At 39.7% G+C, this 20,821-nt stretch overlaps 1 protein-coding gene across 4 annotated transcripts in view; it reads left to right on the top strand.

Annotated features, from left to right (window-relative positions):
• fam91a1 (family with sequence similarity 91 member A1) overlaps window positions 1-20,295 on the top strand; it is a 97,134-nt gene extending 76,839 nt beyond the window's left edge. For all 4 annotated transcript variants that reach the window (XM_045695088.2, XM_082961378.1, XM_082961377.1 and 1 more), the window contains 7 exons: window positions 1,409-1,522; window positions 1,618-1,690; window positions 1,940-2,086; window positions 9,630-9,728; window positions 11,297-11,420; window positions 11,576-11,645; window positions 17,326-20,295. In XM_045695088.2, the coding sequence (XP_045551044.2) occupies window positions 1,409-1,522; window positions 1,618-1,690; window positions 1,940-2,086; window positions 9,630-9,728; window positions 11,297-11,420; window positions 11,576-11,645; window positions 17,326-17,514 (816 nt within the window). In that variant the 3' untranslated portion in view covers window positions 17,515-20,295. The remainder of the gene's footprint in view (window positions 1-1,408; window positions 1,523-1,617; window positions 1,691-1,939; window positions 2,087-9,629; window positions 9,729-11,296; window positions 11,421-11,575; window positions 11,646-17,325) is intronic.
• Window positions 20,296-20,821: the final 526 nt, after the last annotated feature.

Below are 20,821 nucleotides of genomic sequence, written 5' to 3'. Positions count from 1 at the left end.
ATTCTTGGTCTAAAAATCAAACTGAGTGATGATCTTCCGTTGAACATCCGTTCTAGTTCAGGACTAGTCATTATCTGTGTCTGTTCAGGACTAGCCTTTATCTGTGTCTGTTCAGGACTAGCCTTTATCTGTGTCTGTTCAGGACTAGCCTTTATCTGTGTCTGTTCAGGACTAGCCTTTATCTGTGTCTGTTCAGGACTAGCCTTTATCTGTGTCTGTTCAGGACTAGCCTTTATCTCTGTCTGTTCAGGACTAGCCTTTATCTGTGTCTGTTCAGGACTAGCCTTTATCTGTGTCTGTTCAGGACTAGCCTTTATCTGTGTCTGTTCAGGACTAGCCTTTATCTCTGTCTGTTCAGGACTAGCCTTTATCTCTGTCTGTTCAGGACTAGCCTTTATCTGTGTCTGTTCAGGACTAGCCTTTATCTGTGTCTGTTCAGGACTAGCCTTTATCTGTGTCTGTTCAGGACTAGCCTTTATCTCTGTCTGTTCAGGACTAGCCTTTATCTGTGTCTGTTCAGGACTAGCCTTTATCTGTGTCTGTTCAGGACTAGCCTTTATCTGTGTCTGTTCAGGACTAGCCTTTATCTGTGTCTGTTCAGGACTAGCCTTTATCTGTGTCTGTTCAGGACTAGCCTTTATCTGTGTCTGTTCAGGACTAGCCTTTATCTCTGTCTGTTCAGGACTAGCCTTTATCTGTGTCTGTTCAGGACTAGCCTTTATCTGTGTCTGTTCAGGACTAGCCTTTATCTGTGTCTGTTCAGGACTAGCCTTTATCTGTGTCTGTTCAGGACTAGCCTTTATCTCTGTCTGTTCAGGACTAGCCTTTATCTGTGTCTGTTCAGGACTAGCCTTTATCTCTGTCTGTTCAGGACTAGCCTTTATCTGTGTCTGTTCAGGACTAGCCTTTATCTGTGTCTGTTCAGGACTAGCCTTTATCTGTGTCTGTTCAGGACTAGCCTTTATCTGTGTCTGTTCAGGACTAGCCTTTATCTGTGTCTGTTCAGGACTAGCCTTTATCTGTGTCTGTTCAGGACTAGCCTTTATCTCTGTCTGTTCAGGACTAGCCTTTATCTGTGTCTGTTCAGGACTAGCCTTTATCTGTGTCTGTTCAGGACTAGCCTTTATCTGTGTCTGTTCAGGACTAGCCTTTATCTGTGTCTGTTCAGGACTAGCCTTTATCTCTGTCTGTTCAGGACTAGCCTTTATCTGTGTCTGTTCAGGACTAGCCTTTATCTGTGTCTGTTCAGCACTAGCCTTTATCTGTGTCTGTTCAGGACTAGCCTTTATCTGTGTCTGGGAAGCGCCGGTCCTTGCTGTCTGGCCTTAGAGCTACTTCCTGTCATCAGAAAGACAAACTCATTTTTTCTGGTTGTGAGGATTCCTGGTGATTATTGTATGTGTTCCAGGTTTTTGACAGGTTGCTGATCACTTCCTGGGGTCACGACCCCGGTGTGGTGCCCACGTCCAACGTGCTGACCATGCTCAATGACGCCCTCACACACTCCGCTGTACTCATACAGGTAAGACACACACACACACACACACACACACACACACACACACACACACACACACACACACACACAATCTAACGTAAGTCTGTCTTGGTCCACAGGGCCATGGGCTGCAGGGTCATGGAGAGACCGTTCACGTCCCCTTCCCGTTTGACCAGGAAGATCTCAAAGGAGGTAGCTGGTTCTTTAGCTGCTATCTATCTGAGCCTGCAGAACTGACGATAGTTTCAGATAATCAAGTCAGATTGAACTGTTGCTTTCTCAAGCCCTATTCTTCTTTCTCTGTGAACAATTCAATTTGGTTGACTACAAGAAGTGACACATGTTAGAATTGACACGTTAGAGGTATCACATGTAAGAGTTGATATACAAATCTTTCTGTGTTATCCTAGTTTAACCCTTTCTGCCCCGTCCTCCTCCCAGAGTTCTCCTCCTCCAACATGTGTGTCCACAAGGCCCTGCTGCTGCTGAGGGAGAAGGTGGATCTGGAGCACCAGTGTGGCTACATCACCATGCTCAACCCCAACAACAGGCACCGCAGGAGGCCCAGCGAGAGCTCCGACGGCAGGGGTGAGTGGAGGGTTGGGATTAGGGTTGTGACGGTCATAGAATTTTGGATGACGGTAATTGGCCAACCAAATGACTGCAGTCTCCGTCATAACCATTGGAATTGTCCTGTCTTTAGTCAATATATATACAATACCGGTCAAAAGTTTGGACACACCTACTCATTCAAGGGTTTTTCTTTATTTTTTAAAACCATTTTCTACATTGTAGAATAATAGTCAAGACATAAACTATAAAATAACACATATGGAATCATATAGTAACCAAAAAAGTGTTAACCTGTTAGGGCTAGGGGGCAGTATTGACACGGCCGGATAAAAAACGTACCCGATTTAATCTGGTTACTACTCCTGCCCAGTAACTAGAATATGCATATAATTATTGGCTTTGGATAGAAAACACCCTAAAGTTTCTAAAACTGTTTGAATGGTGTCTGTGAGTATAACAGAACTCATATGGCAGGCAAAAACCTGAGAAGATTCTGAACAGGAAGTGGCCTGTCTGACCATTCCTTGAGCTTCTTGACTCTGTTTATTGAAGACTGAGGATCTTTGCTGTAACGTGACACTTCCTATGGCTCCCATAGGCTCTCAGAGCCCGGGAAAAAGCTGAATGATATCGAGGCAGCCCCAGGCTGAAACACATTATCGCGTTTGGATAGTGGCTGGTCAGAGTACTCTGAGACTCGAGGGCACGAGATGTTGCACGAGGGCACGAGATGCTTTTATTTTCTCTCTCTTTGTACGTATACACGCTTTCCCGGTCGGAATATTATCGCTTTTTTACGAGAAAAATGGCATAAAAATTTATTTTTAACAGCGGTTGACATGCATCGAAGTACGGTAATGGAATATTTATACATTTTTTGTCACGAAATGCGCCATGCTCGTCACCCTTATTTACACTTTCGGATAGTGTCTTGAACGCACGAACAAAACGCCGCTATTTGGATATAAGAATGGATTATTTGGGACCAAACCAACATTTGTTATTGAAGTAGAAGTCCTGGGAGTGCATTCTGACGAAGAAAAGCAAAGGTAATAACATTTTTCTTATAGTAAATCTGACTTTGGTGAGTGCTAAACTTGCTGGGTGTCTAAATAGCTAGCCCTGTGATGCCGGGCTATCTACTTAGAATATTGCAAAATGTGCTTTCACCGAAAAGCTATTTTAAAATCGGACATATCGAGTGCATAGAGGAGTTCTGTATCTATAATTCTTAAAATAATTGTTATGTTTTTTGTGAACGTTTATCGTGAGTAATTTAGTAAATTCACCGGCAATGTTCGGTCGGAATGCTAGTCACATGCTAGTCACATGCTAATGTAAAAAGCTGGTTTTTGATATAAATATGAACTTGATTGAACAACACATGCATGTATTGTATAACATAATGTCCTAGGGTTGTCATCTGATGAAGATCATCAAAGGTTAGTGCTGCATTTAGCTGTGGTTTGGGTTGATGTGACATTTTATGCTAGCTTGAAAAATGGGTGTCTGATTATTTCTGGCTGGGTACTCTGCTGACATAATCTAATGTTTTGCTTTCGTTGTAAAGCCTTTTTGAAATCGGACAGTGTGGTTAGATTAACGAGAGTCTTGTCTTTAAAATGGTGTAAAATAGTCATATGTTTGAAAAATTGAAGTATTTGCATTTTTGAGGTATTTGAATATCGCGCCACGGGATTACACTGGCTGTTGAGTAGGTGGGACGCAAGCGTCCCACCTAGCCCATAGAGGTTAACAAATCAAAATATATGATATATTTGAGATTAGCCACCCTTTGCCTTGATGACAGCTTTGCACACTCTTAGCATTCTCTCAACCAACTTCACGAAGTAGTCACCTGGAATGCGTTTAAATTAACAGGTGTGCCTTGTTAAAAGTACATTTCTGGAATTTCTTTCCATCTTAATGTGTTTGAGCCAATCAGTTGTGACGAGGTAAGGGTGGTATACAGAAGATAGCCATATTTGGTGAAAGACCAAGTCCATATTATGGCAAGAATAGCTCAAATAATCAAAGAGAAACAACAGTTCATCATTACTTTAAGACATGAAGGGCAGTCAATCCAGAAAATGTCATGAACTTTGAAAGTTTCTTCAAGTGCAGTCGCAAAAACCATCAAGCACTATGATGAAACTGGCTCTCGTGAGGACAGCCACAGGAAAGGAAGACCCAGAGTTACCTCTGCTGCAGAGGATCAGTTCATTACAGTTACCAGCCTCAGAAATTGAAGCCCAAATAAACGCTTCACAGAGTTCAAGTAGCAGACATCTCAACACCAACTGTTCAGAGGAGACTGCATGAATCAAATCAAATAACATTTTATTTGTCACATGCGCCAAATACAACAGTTGTAGACCTTACAGTGAAATGCTGAATACAACAGTTGTAGACCTTACAGTGAAATGCTTACTTACAAGCCCTTAACCAACAACGCTTTAAGAAGTTAAAAAAGTAAATAAAAAATGTAAATTAAAAGTAACAAATAATTAGGCCTTCATGGTCGAATTGCTGCAAAGAAACCACTACTAAAGGACACCAATAATAAGAAGAGACTTGCTTGGGACAAGAAACAAGAGCAATGGACATTACACCGGTGGAAATCTGTCCTTTGGTCTGATGAGCCCAAATGTGAGATTTTTGGTTCCAACCACCGTGTCTTTGTGAGATGCAGAATAGGTGAACGGATGATCTCTGCATGTGTGGTACCCACAGTGAAGCATGGAGGAAGAGGTGTGATAGGTGTGGAGGTGTTTTGCTGGTGACACTGTCAGTGATTAATTTAGAATTCAAGGCACACTTAACCAGCATGGCTACCACAGCATTCTGCAGCGATACGCCATCCCATCTGATTTGTGCTTAGTGGGTCTATCATTTGTTTTTCAACAGGACAATGACCCAACACACCTCCAGGCTGTGTAAGGGCTATTTGACCAAGAAGGAGAGTGATGGAGTGCTGCATCAGATGACCTGGCCCCCACAATCACCTGATTTGAGATGGTTTGGGATGAGTTGGACCGCAGAGTGAAGGAAAAGCAGCTAACAAGTGCTCAGCATATGTGGGAACTCCTTCAAGACCGTTGGAAATGCATTCCTCATGAAGCTGGTTGAGAGAATGCCAAGAGTGTGCAAAGCTGTCATCAAGGCAAAGGGTGGCTACTTTGAAGAATCTAAAGTCTCAAAGCCTTTACTGTCTAGAACAGAGGACCATAGATATAGAACCTATACTGTCTAGAACAGGGTACCATAGATATAGAACCTATACTCCATGTTCAGTTTATTAGGTACCGGGTCGGTCCCGTCTTTGCGCACAGAACATCCTGAATTATTCGGGGAATGGAACTGTTACTCAATATTGGTATCTAGGGATGTTTATCCACCCCTAAATTGTCCAGTGTTGGTGATCGCGTGCCCACTGGAGCCGCTTCTTCTTGTTTTTAGCTGATAGGAGTTGTACCCGGTGTTGTCGTCTGCTGCAATAGCCCGTCCTTGACAAGGACTGTACTGCGCCGTTACATGCCTGTTTGTGGCCCGCCTGTTAGCATGCACAAACCTTGCCATTCTTCTTCGACCTCTCTCATCAACAAGCTGTTTTTGCCCACATGACTGCCGCTGACTGGGTGTTTTTTGTTTGTCTCTGTGAACCCAAGACACTATCGTGTGTGAAAAGCCCCGGAGGGCGGCCATTTCTGAGATACTGGAACCGGCGCGCCTGGCACCAACAATCATACCTACTGTAACCGATGTGAAATGGCTAGTTAGTTAGCGGTGGTGCGCGCTAATAGCGTTTCAATCAGTGACGTCACTCGCTCTGAGACTTGAAGTAGGGTTTCCCCTTGCGTTGCAAGGGCCGTGGCACCAACAATCATACCTACCACGCTCAAAGTTGCTTCGGTCACTAGTTTTGCCCATTCTGACGTTCTATCGAACAGTAACTGAATGCCTCAATGCCGCTCTGCCTGCTTTATATAGCAATCCAAGGCCATGTGACTCACTGTCTGTAGGAGCAAACCATTTTTGTGAACAGGGTGGTGTACCTAATAAACTGTCCACTGAGTATATAATGAGTGAAGATAGTGCCGACAGACATGGCAGGCACCAAAGCAATATATAGTTTTTTGTGTTATTTCCTACATTATTAGCCCAGAACGTTTTTTGTGTTATTACATACGGCCGGGAAGAACTTTTGGATATCAGAGCGGCGGTAAACCACTAGCATTACGACCAGAAATATGACTTTCCCAAACTGGGTCCTTTGTTCGTACCCCCCAGGGCAATTGAACTTATCCCAGAGGCTGCTCCAATATGAGGTATTCAGAGTGGACTTCTAGGCGTGCACACCATCCACCGCTACCGAGTATATTACTCACTAATGTTCAGTCCTTGGACAGTAAAGTAGACGAGCTCAGGGCGAGGATCTCCTTCCAGAGAGACATCATGGATTGTAGCATACTCTGTTTCACGGAATCATGGCTCTCTCCGGATATACTGTCCCCGTCCAATCAGCCAGCTGAGTTCAGTACACCACGCAGACAGGAAAAAAAGACCTCTCCGGGAAGAAGAAAGCTGATGTTGGTAACGTACAGAAACTCAAGTCCTTTTGTTCACCCGACCTAGAATACATTACAATCAAATGCCGATCGTATTACCTCCCAAGAGAATTATCTTCGGTTATAGTCACAGCCGTGTAAATTCCCCCTCAAACCGATACCACGACGGCACTTAAGGAACTACCCTGGACTTTGTGCAAACTATAAGCATAAGCCACCACCGCATTTAACCATGGCAAGGTGACTGGGAATATAGTTGAATACAAACAGTGCAGTTATGCCCTCCGTAAGGCAATCAAACAAGCAAAACGTCAGTATAGAGACAAAGTGTAGTTGCAATTAACAGCTCAGACACGAGATGTACAGTTGAAGTCGGAAGTTTACATACACCTTAGCCAAATACATTTAAACTCAGTTCTTCACAATTCCGGACATTTAATCCTAGTAAGAATTCCCTGTCTTAGGTCAGTTAGGATCACCACTTTATTTTAAGACTGTGAAATGTCAGAATAATAGTAGAGAGAATGATTTATTTCAGCTTTTATTTCTTTCATCACATTCCCAGTGGGTCAGATGTCTACATACACTCAATTACTAATTGGTAGCACTGCCTTTAAATTGTTTAACTTGGGTCAAACATTTCGGGTAGCCTTCCACAAGCTTCCCACAATAAGTTGGGTGAATTTTGGCCCATTCCTCCTGACAGAGCTGGTGTAACTGAGTCAGGTTTGTAGGCCTCCTTGCTCGCACACGCTTTTTCAGTTCTGCCCACAAATGTTCTATAGGATTGAGGTCAGGGTTTGTGATGGCCACTCCAATACCTTGACTTTATTGTCTTTAAGCCATTTTGTCACAACTTTGGAACTATGCTTGGGGTCAATGTTCATTTGGAAGACCAAGCTTTAACTTCCTGACTGATGTCTTGAGATGTTGCTTCAATATATCCACACAATTTTCCTACCTCATGATGCCATCTATTTTGTGAAGTGCACCAGTCCCTCCCTGCAACACCCCCACAACATGATGCTGCCACCCCCGTACTCCATGGTTGGGATGGTGTTCTTCGGCTTGCAAGCCTCCCCCTTTTTCCTCCAAACATAACGATGGTCATTATGGCCAAGCAGTTCTATTTTTGTTTCATCAGACCAGAGGACATTTCTCCAAAAAGTACGATCTTTGTCCCCATGTGCAGTTGCAAACCGTAGTCTGACTTTTCTATGGCGGTTTTGGAGCAGTGGCTTCTTCCTTGCTGAGTGGCCTTTTAGATTATGTCGATATAGGTCTCGTTTTACTGTGGATATAGATACTTTTGTACCTGTTTCCTCCAGCATCTTCACAAGGTTCTTTGCTGTTGTTCTGGGATTGATTTGCACTTTTCGCAACAAAGTACGTTCATCTCTAGAAGCGTCTCCTTCCTGAGCGGTATGATGGCTGCGTGGTCTCATGGTGTTTATACTTGCGTACTATTGTTTGTACAGATAATCGGGGTACCTTCAGGCGTTTGGAAATTGCTCCCAAGGATGAACCAGACTTGCGGAGGTCTACAATTGTTTTTCTGAGGTCTTGGCTGATTTCTTTTGATTTTCCCATGATGTCAAGCAAAGAGGCACTGAGTTTGAAGGTAGGCCTTGAAATACATCCACAGGTACACCTCCAATTGACTCAAATTATGTCAATTAGCCTATCAGAAGCTTCTAAAGCCATTACATCATTTTCTGGAATTTTCCAAGCTGTTTAAAGGCACAGTCAACTTAGTGTATGTAAACTTCTGACCCACTGGAATTGTGATACAGTGAATTATAAGTGAAATAATCTGTCTGTAAACAATTGTTGGAAAAGTGACTCGTGTCATGCACAAAGTAGATGTCCTAACCGACTTGCCAAAACTATAGTTTGCTAACAAGAAATTTGTGGAGTGGTTGAAAAACGAGTTTTAATGACTCCAACCTAAGTGTATGTAAACTTCCGACTTCAACTGAATGTGGCAGGGTCTACAGACAATCACTGATTACAGGGAAAACCAGCCACGTCGCAGACAAGGATGTCTTATTCCCAGACAAGCTAAACACTTTCTTCGTCCTCTTTAAGGATAACACAGTGCCATCAACGGTGCCATCGATGCGGCCCGCTCCCAAGGACTGTGGGCTCCTGTTCTCCGCGGTCGACTTGAGTAAAACATTTAAGCCTGTTAACCCTCGTAAAGGCTACCGGCCCAGACAGCATCCCTAGCTGCGTCCTCAGAGCATGCGCAGACCAGCTGGCTGGAGTGTTTACGGACATATTCAATCTCTCCCTATCCCAGTCTGTTGTCCCCATATGCTTCAAGATGGCCACCATTGTTCCTCTACCCAAGAAAGCAAAAGTAACTGAACTAAATGACTATCGTCCAGCAGCACTCACTTCAGTCACCATGAAGTGCTTTGAGAGACTATTTGAGGATCATATCACCTCCACGTTACCTGACACCCTAGACCCAATTTCAATTTGCATACTGCCTCAATAGGTCCATAGATGATGCAATCGCCATGACACTGCCCTGTCCCATCTGGACAAGAGGAATACCTATGTAAGAATGCTGTTCATTGCCAACAGCTCAGCCTTCAACACCATAGTACCCTCCAAACTCATCATTTGTGTCTGAACCCCGCCCTATGCAACTGGGTCCTAGACTTCATGGAGAAGGTAAAAAGCTTAAAGTTCCTCGACGTCACTGACAATCTGAAATGGTCCACCCACGCAGAGACAGCGTGGTGAAGATGGCGCAACAGCACCTCTTCAACCTCAGGAGGCTGAAAAAATTACTCTTGGCCCCAAAGACCCTCACAAACTTTTACAGATGCACCATTGAGAGCATCCCTTCGGGCTGTATCACCGCCTGGTACGGCAACTGCACCGCCCTCAACCGCAGTGCTGTCCAGAGTGCCAACTGGGTTTTTAATCCTTATTTAACTAGGCAACTGGGTGGTGGGTAACTTGTCCTGTCTGTACAGGAGACAGTCATCTGGGTGGTGGATTGGAGGCCAACAGCAGCACGGAGTCCTTTGAGCTGGTCACAGAGGACAACAATGGAGGAAAGCAAGCAGCAGAAGGTATAGTACAGTCTACTCAAACTTGCGGGCAATCTGAAATAGCACCCTATTCCCTATGTAGTGCACTACATTTGGAGAAGGAAAGCAAGCAGCAGAAGGGGACAGTACAGTGGGGCTACTCAAACTGGCTATGTTCCAATGTTCATACTACTAGTATACCACTTAGAATACAATAGTGACTATTCATCTCTTTGGAAGAGGCTTTTAAATCGGACAAGCAATACCAAACTCTTATCTTAACAACCTGGGAACTGGAGTTTTAGCCAACATTGACTTGATATACACAACATTAGGAACACCTTCCTAATAATGAGTTTCACCCCCCCCCCCCCCCCCTTTCCCCTTATCTGTTCCTCAGTTTCTAACAGGTATACACTGAGTGTACACAACATTAGGAACACCTAATAATGAGTTGCACCCTCTTTTTCCATCAGAACAGCCTCAATTCATCTGGGAATGGACTCAATAAGGTTTTGAAAGAGTTGCACAGGAACGCTGGGGTATCGGAAGCAGGGACGCTGGGGTATCGGAAGCAGGGACGCTGGGGTATCGGAAGCAGGGACGCTGGGGTATCGGAAGCAGGGAGGCTGGGGTATCGGAAGCAGGGAGGCTGGGGTATCGGAAGCAGGGAGGCTGGGGTATCGGAAGCAGGGAGGCTGGGGTATCGGAAGCTGGGAGGCTGGGGTATCGGAAGCTGGGAGGCTGGGGTATCGGAAGCTGGGAGGCTGGGGTATCGGAAGCTGGGACGCTGGGGTATCGGAAGCTGGGACGCTGGGGTATCGGAAGCAGGGAGGCTGGGGTATCGGAAGCAGGGACGCTGGGGTATCGGAAGCAGGGAGGCTGGGGTATCGGAAGCAGGGAGGCTGGGGTATCGGAAGCAGGGAGGCTGGGGTATCGGAAGCAGGGAGGCTGGGGTATCGGAAGCAGGGAGGCTGGGGTATCGGAAGCAGGGACGCTGGCCCATGTTGACTCCAATGCTTCCCACAGTTGTGTCAAGTTGACTGGATGTCCTTTGGGTGGTGGACCATTCTTGATACACACGGGAAACTGTTGAACGTGAAAAACCTCAGCATCGTTGCAGTTCTTGACACAAACCGGTGCGCCTGGCACCTACTACCATACCCCGTTCAAAGACACTTTAATATTTTGTCTTGCCAATTCACCGTCTGAATGGCACACATACACAATCCGTGTCTCAATTGTCTCAAGGCTTAAATATCCTTCTTTAACCTGTCTCCTCCCTTTCATCTACACTGATTTCAAGTGGATTTAACAAGTGACATCAATCAGGGATCATAGCTTTCACCTGGAATCACCTGGTCAGTCTATGTCATGGAAAGAGCAGGTGTTCCTGATGTTTTGTCCACTCAGTGTACAGTATATATTGTTAATGTGTATGTTGTGAGACCTCGTCTGTGTCACTGAGATTTCCATCCTTGGTTATATTCTATTCTATTCTTATACTCTCACGTTCCGTGACTTATCTCTCTTCTTGTCCCCGTTTGATGATGCTATGTTAAGTACCTCCTTGCAGTGTCCCTGTTTGATGTTATGTACCCACCCTGCAGTGCCGTTGACAGAAGATGAGTGGGTCCCTCTAGAGCTGTGCTTTGGGATGCCCCTCTTCAGCTCCGAGCTGAACCGCAAAATATGCAGAAAGATCGCCTCGCACGGCCTCTGTAGCAAAGACAGGTACTGGAAGAACAACATAAAGTGCCTGTTTTTTATGTCCTGGTTGGGAAATGGAAAAAGACTAGAGTTTATTTTTTGTTATTTTTTATTTTTTTTCAATCTTAAAAAATGTCAACTTAAAATAAGGATGAAGGTGTCATTCTTTGTTGTTTCAGCCTTCAAGACTTACTTCATTCCAGCCGGAAACTATCATTAAATGTTCTGAGTTTTGTTCAGTCATTCCAGGTAAGAGCTGCTTTCTATTGTATTACACCTCTCTGCCACTTAAAGAGCGCTCAAATCAAACCAGCCAATCAGAACAGAACACTGAAAGTGGACCAGTCTCATAATGCCAATCAGAACAGAACACTGAAAGTGGCATTATGAGACTGGACCAATCTGAACACTGAAAGTGGTCCAGTCTCATAAACCTGTTTCCATGCTGCCACCCCTCAAGCGCCCAGCCAGATCCCCTATAAACCTATGGCATGACCATGAGAGAAGCGTCCTCTTTAGGAATCAGACACATAACTCAGCAGAACATAGAGTCAAATAAAATAGAGAAAGAAATGAGGTCATACTGAGGACATTAAGACTGCAACAATAAACCAGACAACAGCAACATGAATGATAATTACATCATCCTTATAACTTTCATCATCAAAACAAGTGATGCGCAGATATCCATATACAAATATCCATATATCAATATACAAATATCCATATATCAATATACAAATATACATATATCAATATACATATATCAATATACAAATATCCATATCCATATACAAATATCCATATATCCATATACAAATATCCATATATCCATATACAAATATCCATATATCCATATACAAATATCCATATATCAATATACATATATCAATATACATATATACATATATCAATATACAAATATACATATATCAGTATACAAATATCCATATACAAATATCCATATACAAATATACATATATCAATATACAAATATACATATATCAATATACATATATCCATATACAAATATCCATATATCAATATACATATATCCATATACAAATATCCATATATCAATATACAAATATACATATATCAATATACATATATCAATGTACATATATCAATATACAAATATACATATATCAGTATACAAATATCCATATACAAATATCCATATACAAATATACATATATCAATATACATATATCAATATACAAATATCCATATATCAATATACAAATATCCATATATCAATATACAAATATACATATATCAATATACATATATCAATATCCATATAACAATATACAAATATCCATATCAATATACATATATCCATATATCAATATACAAATATCCAGATATCCATATACAAATATCAATATATCCATATACAAATATCCATATATCCATATACAAATATCCATATACAAATATCAATATACAAATATACATATATCAATATACATATATCAATATACAAATATACATATATCAATATACATATATCAATATACAAATATACATATATCAATATACAAATATACATATATCAATATACATATATCAATATACAAATATCCATATATCAATATATCAATATACAAATATCTATATACAAATATACAAATATCTATATACATATATCCATATATCAATATACATATATCTATATAGAAATATCCATATACAAATATCCATATATCTATATACATATATCCATATATCAATATACAAATATCTATATACAAATATACAAATATCTATATCCATATATCAATATACATATATCTATATAGAAATATCCATATACAAATATCCATATATCTATATCCATATATCAATATACAAATATCAATATACAAATATACATATATCAATATACAAATATCCATATATACATATACAAATATACATATACAAATATACATATCAATATACATATAACAATATACATGTATCCATATACAAATATACAAATATCAATATACAAATATCCATATAGAAATATCCATAGATCCATATACAGGTATACATATACAAATATCCATATATCAATATACATATATCCATGTATCAATATACAAATATCCATGTATCAGTATCCATATCCATATATCAGTATACATATATCAATATACATATATCCATATACATATATCTATATATCAATATACATATATCAATATACAAATATACATATCAATATACATATATCCATATATCATATACAAATATACATATATACGTATATCCATATATCAATATACAAATATCAATATCCATATACATATATCCATATACATATATCAATATAAAAAAATCCATATATAAATATCCATATACAAGTATACATATATCAATATACAAATATCCATGTATCAGTATACAAATATCCATGTATCAATATACAAATATCCATGTATCAATATACAAATATCATGTATCAATATACAAATATCCATGTATCAATATACAAATATCCATGTATCAATATACAAATATCCATGTATCAGTATACAAATATCCATGTATCAGTATACAAATATCCATGTATCAGTATACATATATCAATATACAAAAATCCATATACAAATACTCATATATCATATACAAATATACGTATATCCATATATCAATATACAAATATCAATATCTATATATCCATATCAATATATCAATATACATATATCAATATACAAATATCCATATATCAATATACATATACAAGTATAAATATCCATATACAAGTATACATATACAAATATCCATGTATCAATATACAAATATCCATGTATCAATATACAAATATACATATATCAATATACATATATCAATATCCATATATCAATATACAAATATCCATATCAATATACATATATCCATATATCAATATACAAATATCCAGATATCCATATACAAATATCCAGATATCCATATACAAATATCCATATATCCATATACAAATATCCATATACAAATATCAATATACAAATATACATATATCAATATACATATATCAATATACATATATCAATATACAAATATACATCAATATACATCAATATACATATATCAATATACAAATATACATATATCAATATACAAATATACAAATATCCATATATCAATATATCAATATACAAATATCTATATATCAATATATCAATATACAAATATCTATATACAAATATACAAATATCTATATAAAAATATCCATATATCAATATACATATATCTATATAGAAATATCCATATACAAATATCCATATATCTATATACATATATCCATATATCAATATACAAATATCTATATACAAATATCTATATACATATATCCATATATCAATATACATATATCTATATAGAAATATTCATATACAAATATCCATATATCTATATCCATATATCAATATACAAATATCAATATACAAATATACATATATCAATATACAAATATCCATATATACATATACAAATATACATATACAAATATACATATCAATATACATATAACAATATACATGTATCCATATACAAATATAAAAATATCAATATACAAATATCCATATAGAAATATCCATAGATCCATATACAGGTATACATATACAAATATCCATATATCAATATACATATATCCATGTATCAATATACAAATATCCATGTATCAGTATCCATATCCATATATCAGTATACATATATCAATATACATATATCCATATACATATATCTATATATCAATATACATATATCAATATACAAATATACATATCAATATACATATATCCATATATCATATACAAATATACATATATACGTATATCCATATATCAATATACAAATATCAATATCCATATACATATATCCATATACATATATCAATATAAAAAAATCCATATATAAATATCCATATACAAGTATACATATATCAATATACAAATATCCATGTATCAATATACAAATATCCATGTATCAATATACAAATATCCATGTATCAATATACAAATATCCATGTATCAATATACAAATATCCATGTATCAGTATACATATATCAATATACAAAAATCCATATACAAATACTCATATATCATATACAAATATACGTATATCCATATATCAATATACATGTATCAATATACATGTATCAATATCTATATATCCATATCAATATATCAATATACATATATCAATATACAAATATCCATATATCGATATACATATACAAGTATAAATATCCATATACAAGTATACATATACAAATATCCATGTATCAATATACAAATATCCATGTATCAATATACAAATATCCATGTATCAATATACAAATATCCATGTATCAATATACAAATATCCATGTATCCATATACAAATATCCTTGTATCAGTATACATATATCAATATACAAATATCCATGTATCAATATACAAATATCCATGTATCAGTATCCGTATACATATATCCGTATACATATATCAATATACATATATCAATATACATATATCCATATACAAATACCCAAATATATATATATATATATATATATCTCAATATACAAATATACATATCAATGGCAATATACAAATATACATATATCAATATACATATATCCATATACATATATCATATACAAATATACATGTATACGTATATCCATATATCAATATACAAATATCAATATCCATATGCAAATATACATATCCGTATCCATATACATATATCCATATACAAATATCAGTTTTTCCATATACAAATATCAATATACAAATATCCGTATATCCATATACACATTTCCATAAATCAATATACAAATGTCCATGTACAAATATCAATATATCTATATCCATATACAAATATACATATATCAATATACATATATCAATATACAAATATCCATATATCAATATACAAATATCCATATATCATATAAAAATATCCATATAAAGTATCAATATACAATTATCAATATTTAAATTTCCATGTATCAATTTACAAATATCCATTTATCAATATCTATATCCATATACAAATATCCATATATCAATATCCATATATCAATATACAAATATCCATATATCATATAAAAATATCCATATAAAGTATCAATATACAATTATCCATTTACAAATATCCGTATACATCAGGTTTTCCCATCAGGTATTCCTGGTAGTACTGCTACTACCAGCAGTACTACACCTGCTACTACCAGCAGTACTACACCTGCTACTACCAGCAGTACTACACCTGCTACTACCAGCAGTACTACACCTGCTACTACCAGCAGTACTACACCTGCTACTACCAGCAGTACTACACCTGCTACTACCAGCAGTACTACACTACACCTGCACGTGTCGACGACACAAGTTGTTCTGCTTCCACGAGCACATCCAATGCTAGCATCAGTAGTTCTACATTTGTTGTTAGCCCAGCTAGCATGGACAATGATGGCAAAAACAACATACTAGTGAAATACTACATGAAAGAGCTGGCTCATTAGTACTAGTAACATACTACATGAAAGATCTGGCTCATTAGTACTAGTGAAATACTACATGAAAGATCTGGCTCATTAGTTCTAGTGAAATACTACATGAAAGATCTGGCTCATTAGTTCTAGTGAAATACTACATGAAAGATCTGGCTCATTAGTACTAGTGAAATACTACATGAAAGATCTGGCTCATTAGTACTAGTAACATACTACATGAAAGTACCTGAGTCGTGTTCATAAGGGCACACAACAGAAAACGTTTTTAAATGTTTTGCAATGTAAAATGTACATTAGCATTTCGTATTGGACAATTCCAGGTATTTCTTATTGGACAATTCCTGCCCAGTTATATTCCGTTTTCTTCCTTTTGGTGCCTAATGTACTGTGTTATACACAACTGACCTTTGACCCCTGACCTGTGTGTCCTATAGGATGGCAGCCAGGGTCAGCCCGACCCTGACAGTGGAGTATCCGGTCCTCTCAGCCAGCCCCCGGCCGAGTCTGGTGTTCCGCTGCCCGCTCTCAACCTCATCTTCAAGGATGGACAGCTGAGGGAGTGGAGTGGACGAGCACCTCCACCTCTCCACATCTCAGCCCTGCAGAAAGACCAGTCCTTATAGACCTCTCCACATTATAGACCCCTCCACATCTCAGCCCTGCAGACAGACCAGTCCTTATAGACCCCTCCACATCTCAGCCCTGCAGAAAGACCAGTCCTTATAGACCCCTCCACATCTCAGCCCTGCAGAAAGACCAGTCCTTATAGACCTCTCCACATTATAGACCCCTCCACATCTCAGCCCTGCAGACAGACCAGTCCTTATAGACCCCTCCACATCTCAGCCCTGCAGAAAGACCAGTCCTTATAGACCTCTCCACATCTCAGCCCTGCAGAAAGACCGGTCCTTATAGACCCCCCTCCACATCTCCGCCCTGCAGAAAGACCAGTCCTTATAGAACATGTCACTTTCTCTCAAACACTCATTCAACCACATAAATATAACTTCCTGTCTCTGTCCTGCAAAACACGAGCCCACAGTAGCCCCACACTCCCTAGGCCGTCCCCAAGAGGTGATGGTGTTACTTTAGCGGGGCCACGAGGAGACTGTCTGTATTGGTCATTTACAGTGGTGATAGCTGGTGATGTCTAGACCTTTTAGGCCAGTGGTTCCCAAACTTTTTAGGTCACTGTACCACCAAGTGAATTTTGCTCTGCCTGGAGTACCCCTTGAAGTACCCCATCGTGTGGATTTTACCAGTAGTCCTATGGTCTCATGAGTCTTCTCCAGTACCCCCTGTGGGTAGGCCAAATACCCCCAGGGGTCCTAGTACCCCTGGTTGGGAACCAACTGCATTAGGGCATCCAGAAAAAATAGGAAACTATTAAAAGTATTGACAACGCTGTAATATTGAGTCCATAGAGTTGAATAGAAGTTCCCTTCCCTTTAAAGTCTATGTTCAATACTTTTGCTGAATAATAGAAAAATATTCATAAATGACTGTATTTTTTGCTGACCTAAGTAGGTATTTTTGATGGACTAAGTAGGTATTTTTGATGGACTAAGTAGATATTTTTGATGGACTAAGCCTGGAATGGTTTGACTAGTAAATGTCTGTAGAGCAGGCATGGTTAACCCAGTGATTTTGTTAGTCACTCTCATTCAGATATATTAAAGACTGCAAACATTTCTCCCCACCCTAAAAACGTGTAGAATTGCAGGAAATTTGTTAGAGAATCTTGTGTGGGTACGCTGTCCCTCGAGCCTCTTCAGCCCTGCATGATGGGTACGCTGAGCCTCTTCAGCCCTGCATGATGGGTACGCTGAGCCTCTTCAGCCCTGCATGATGGGTACGCTGAGCCTCTTCAGCCCTGCATGATGGGTACGCTGAGCCTCGAGCCACTTCAGCCCTGCATGATGGGTACGCTGAGCCTCTTCAGCCCTGCATGATGGGTACGCTGAGCCTCGACCCTCGAGCCACTTCAGCCCTGCATGATGGGTACGCTGAGCCTCGACCCTCGAGCCACTTCAGCCCTGCATGATGGGTACGCTGAGCCTCTTCAGCCCTGCATGATGGGTACGCTGAGCCTCTTCAGCCCTGCATGATGGGTACGCTGAGCCTCGACCCTCGAGCCACTTCAGCCCTGCATGATGGGTACGCTGAGCCTCGACCCTCGAGCCACTTCAGCCCTGCATGATGGGTACGCTGAGCCTCTTCAGCCCTGCATGATGGGTACGCTGACCCTCGAGCCACTTCAGCCCTGCATGATGGGTACGCTGACCCTCGAGCCACTTCAGCCCTGCATGATGGGTACGCTGACCCTCGAGCCACTTCAGCCCCATGAAAGTTGGCCATCCCTGCTGTAGACTCTCCACACTAGACGAACCAACCCCTCCCTCCTCCTCCTATTGGCCTAAGTTTAATAGCCCACTCACCCCATGCAAGGAAAATCTGAAAATACCTACTTCTTATTGAGGTGTCTTTTTAATGTCACAATGAGACTGGTGTAGTGCTCTTCTCTTCTATAGCCTATGGATCAATCAAACAGCACGCTGACTGAAAAACCTGTTCCATTTTCATTCTAGTTTAGTTTCAACCATAAAAGTATTGTTGTTGCTTGTGTTATGATTCCCCAAGGTGCAGTTCACTCTATCAGCCAGTAGTAGTTGGTGTTTTGTTCAGGAACTGGACGCCGGTTGGTTGGTTGGTTGGTTGGTTGGTTGGGGGGGGGTTGGTTTGAGATCGACCTCGGATCAGAGGAGAGCTACCAGCCCCCCCTGCTTTATGCAAAACATTTCTCTCTCTGTTTGACTGAGGGAACACCAAAGACTACATTTCTCTCTCTGTTTGACTGAGGGAACACCAAAGACTACATTTTTTGTTTGTGGTTACATTTTTCTTTTGGGTTTTTACTTATCTTTTTTTTTTGTGCTTTTATTTGTATTTTTCTACCTTATTATTATGACATCATCCTCTATCATGCCCTGTAGACTTCTATATCGTTATCTCTGGCCCCAGTCCAGTCCTGTACGGACAGCACACTCCACTCCCTTGGCCAGTTTGTTAAGATCTCTGTTTACAGCGACGGCTAGTGTTACTTAGTGACGGCGTCAATACTGGTTCAGACCTACCTGGGTTAAACTAGTATCCGTTTTCTTTATGCCTGGCTGGAGTAACCCAGATGGTTTGGAGTTTTTTGAGACTGTTGTAATTGGTTCCACTGTGCCAGGCAAGCTCAATAAAGCACAGATGTTTGAACCCGGGTCTGCTTGGGTTATCCAGAGAGCAACCAAAGCCTGGACCAAGTCCCTCACAGAGAAGAACCATATTAGAATCTAATGTGTTCTATCTATGACGCTGTCTATTCATAATGCTCCTCGGACGGCAGCAGCAGTAGTACACTCAGTGCCCGTAGCACTCAGTGCCCGTAGCACTCAGTCGACCCGTCGACACTCAGTAGTACACTCGTGTACACTCAGTAGTTCTATCTATCTCTCTTTTTTTATGTGGATGGATATGTTCAGTTCCCCCCATTTTGACCCCGTAGTGGTTGTTTATTGATGATGATGATGATGTAGATAAAAGATAAACGAGGTCCTGGTGAAGCATGATGAGTGTGTAGAGACCATTGTCTGTGTATAACACCATCACCTCATCAACCTACCCAATACCTCCTGCCATTATTGTCCCCTACCCTCCATAACTAGTCTCCTATCGATCTATCAGACCCCTACCCTCCATAACTAGTCTCCTATCGATGGACTGGCCCCTACCCTCCATAACTAGTCTCCTATCGATGGACTGGCCCCTACCCTCCATAACTAGTCTCCTATCGATGGACTGGCCCCTACCCTCCATAACTAGTCTCCTATCGATGGACTGGCCCCTACCCTCCATAACTAGTCTCCTATCGATGGACTGGCCCCT

This window comes from Salmo salar, chromosome 14, assembly GCF_965601325.2.
Source record: "Salmo salar chromosome 14, fSalSal1, whole genome shotgun sequence".
Taxonomy (NCBI): Eukaryota; Metazoa; Chordata; class Actinopteri; order Salmoniformes; family Salmonidae; genus Salmo; species Salmo salar.
The sequence above is the reverse complement of the archived record's forward strand: the minus strand, read 5'-3'. Positions and strand labels throughout refer to the sequence as shown.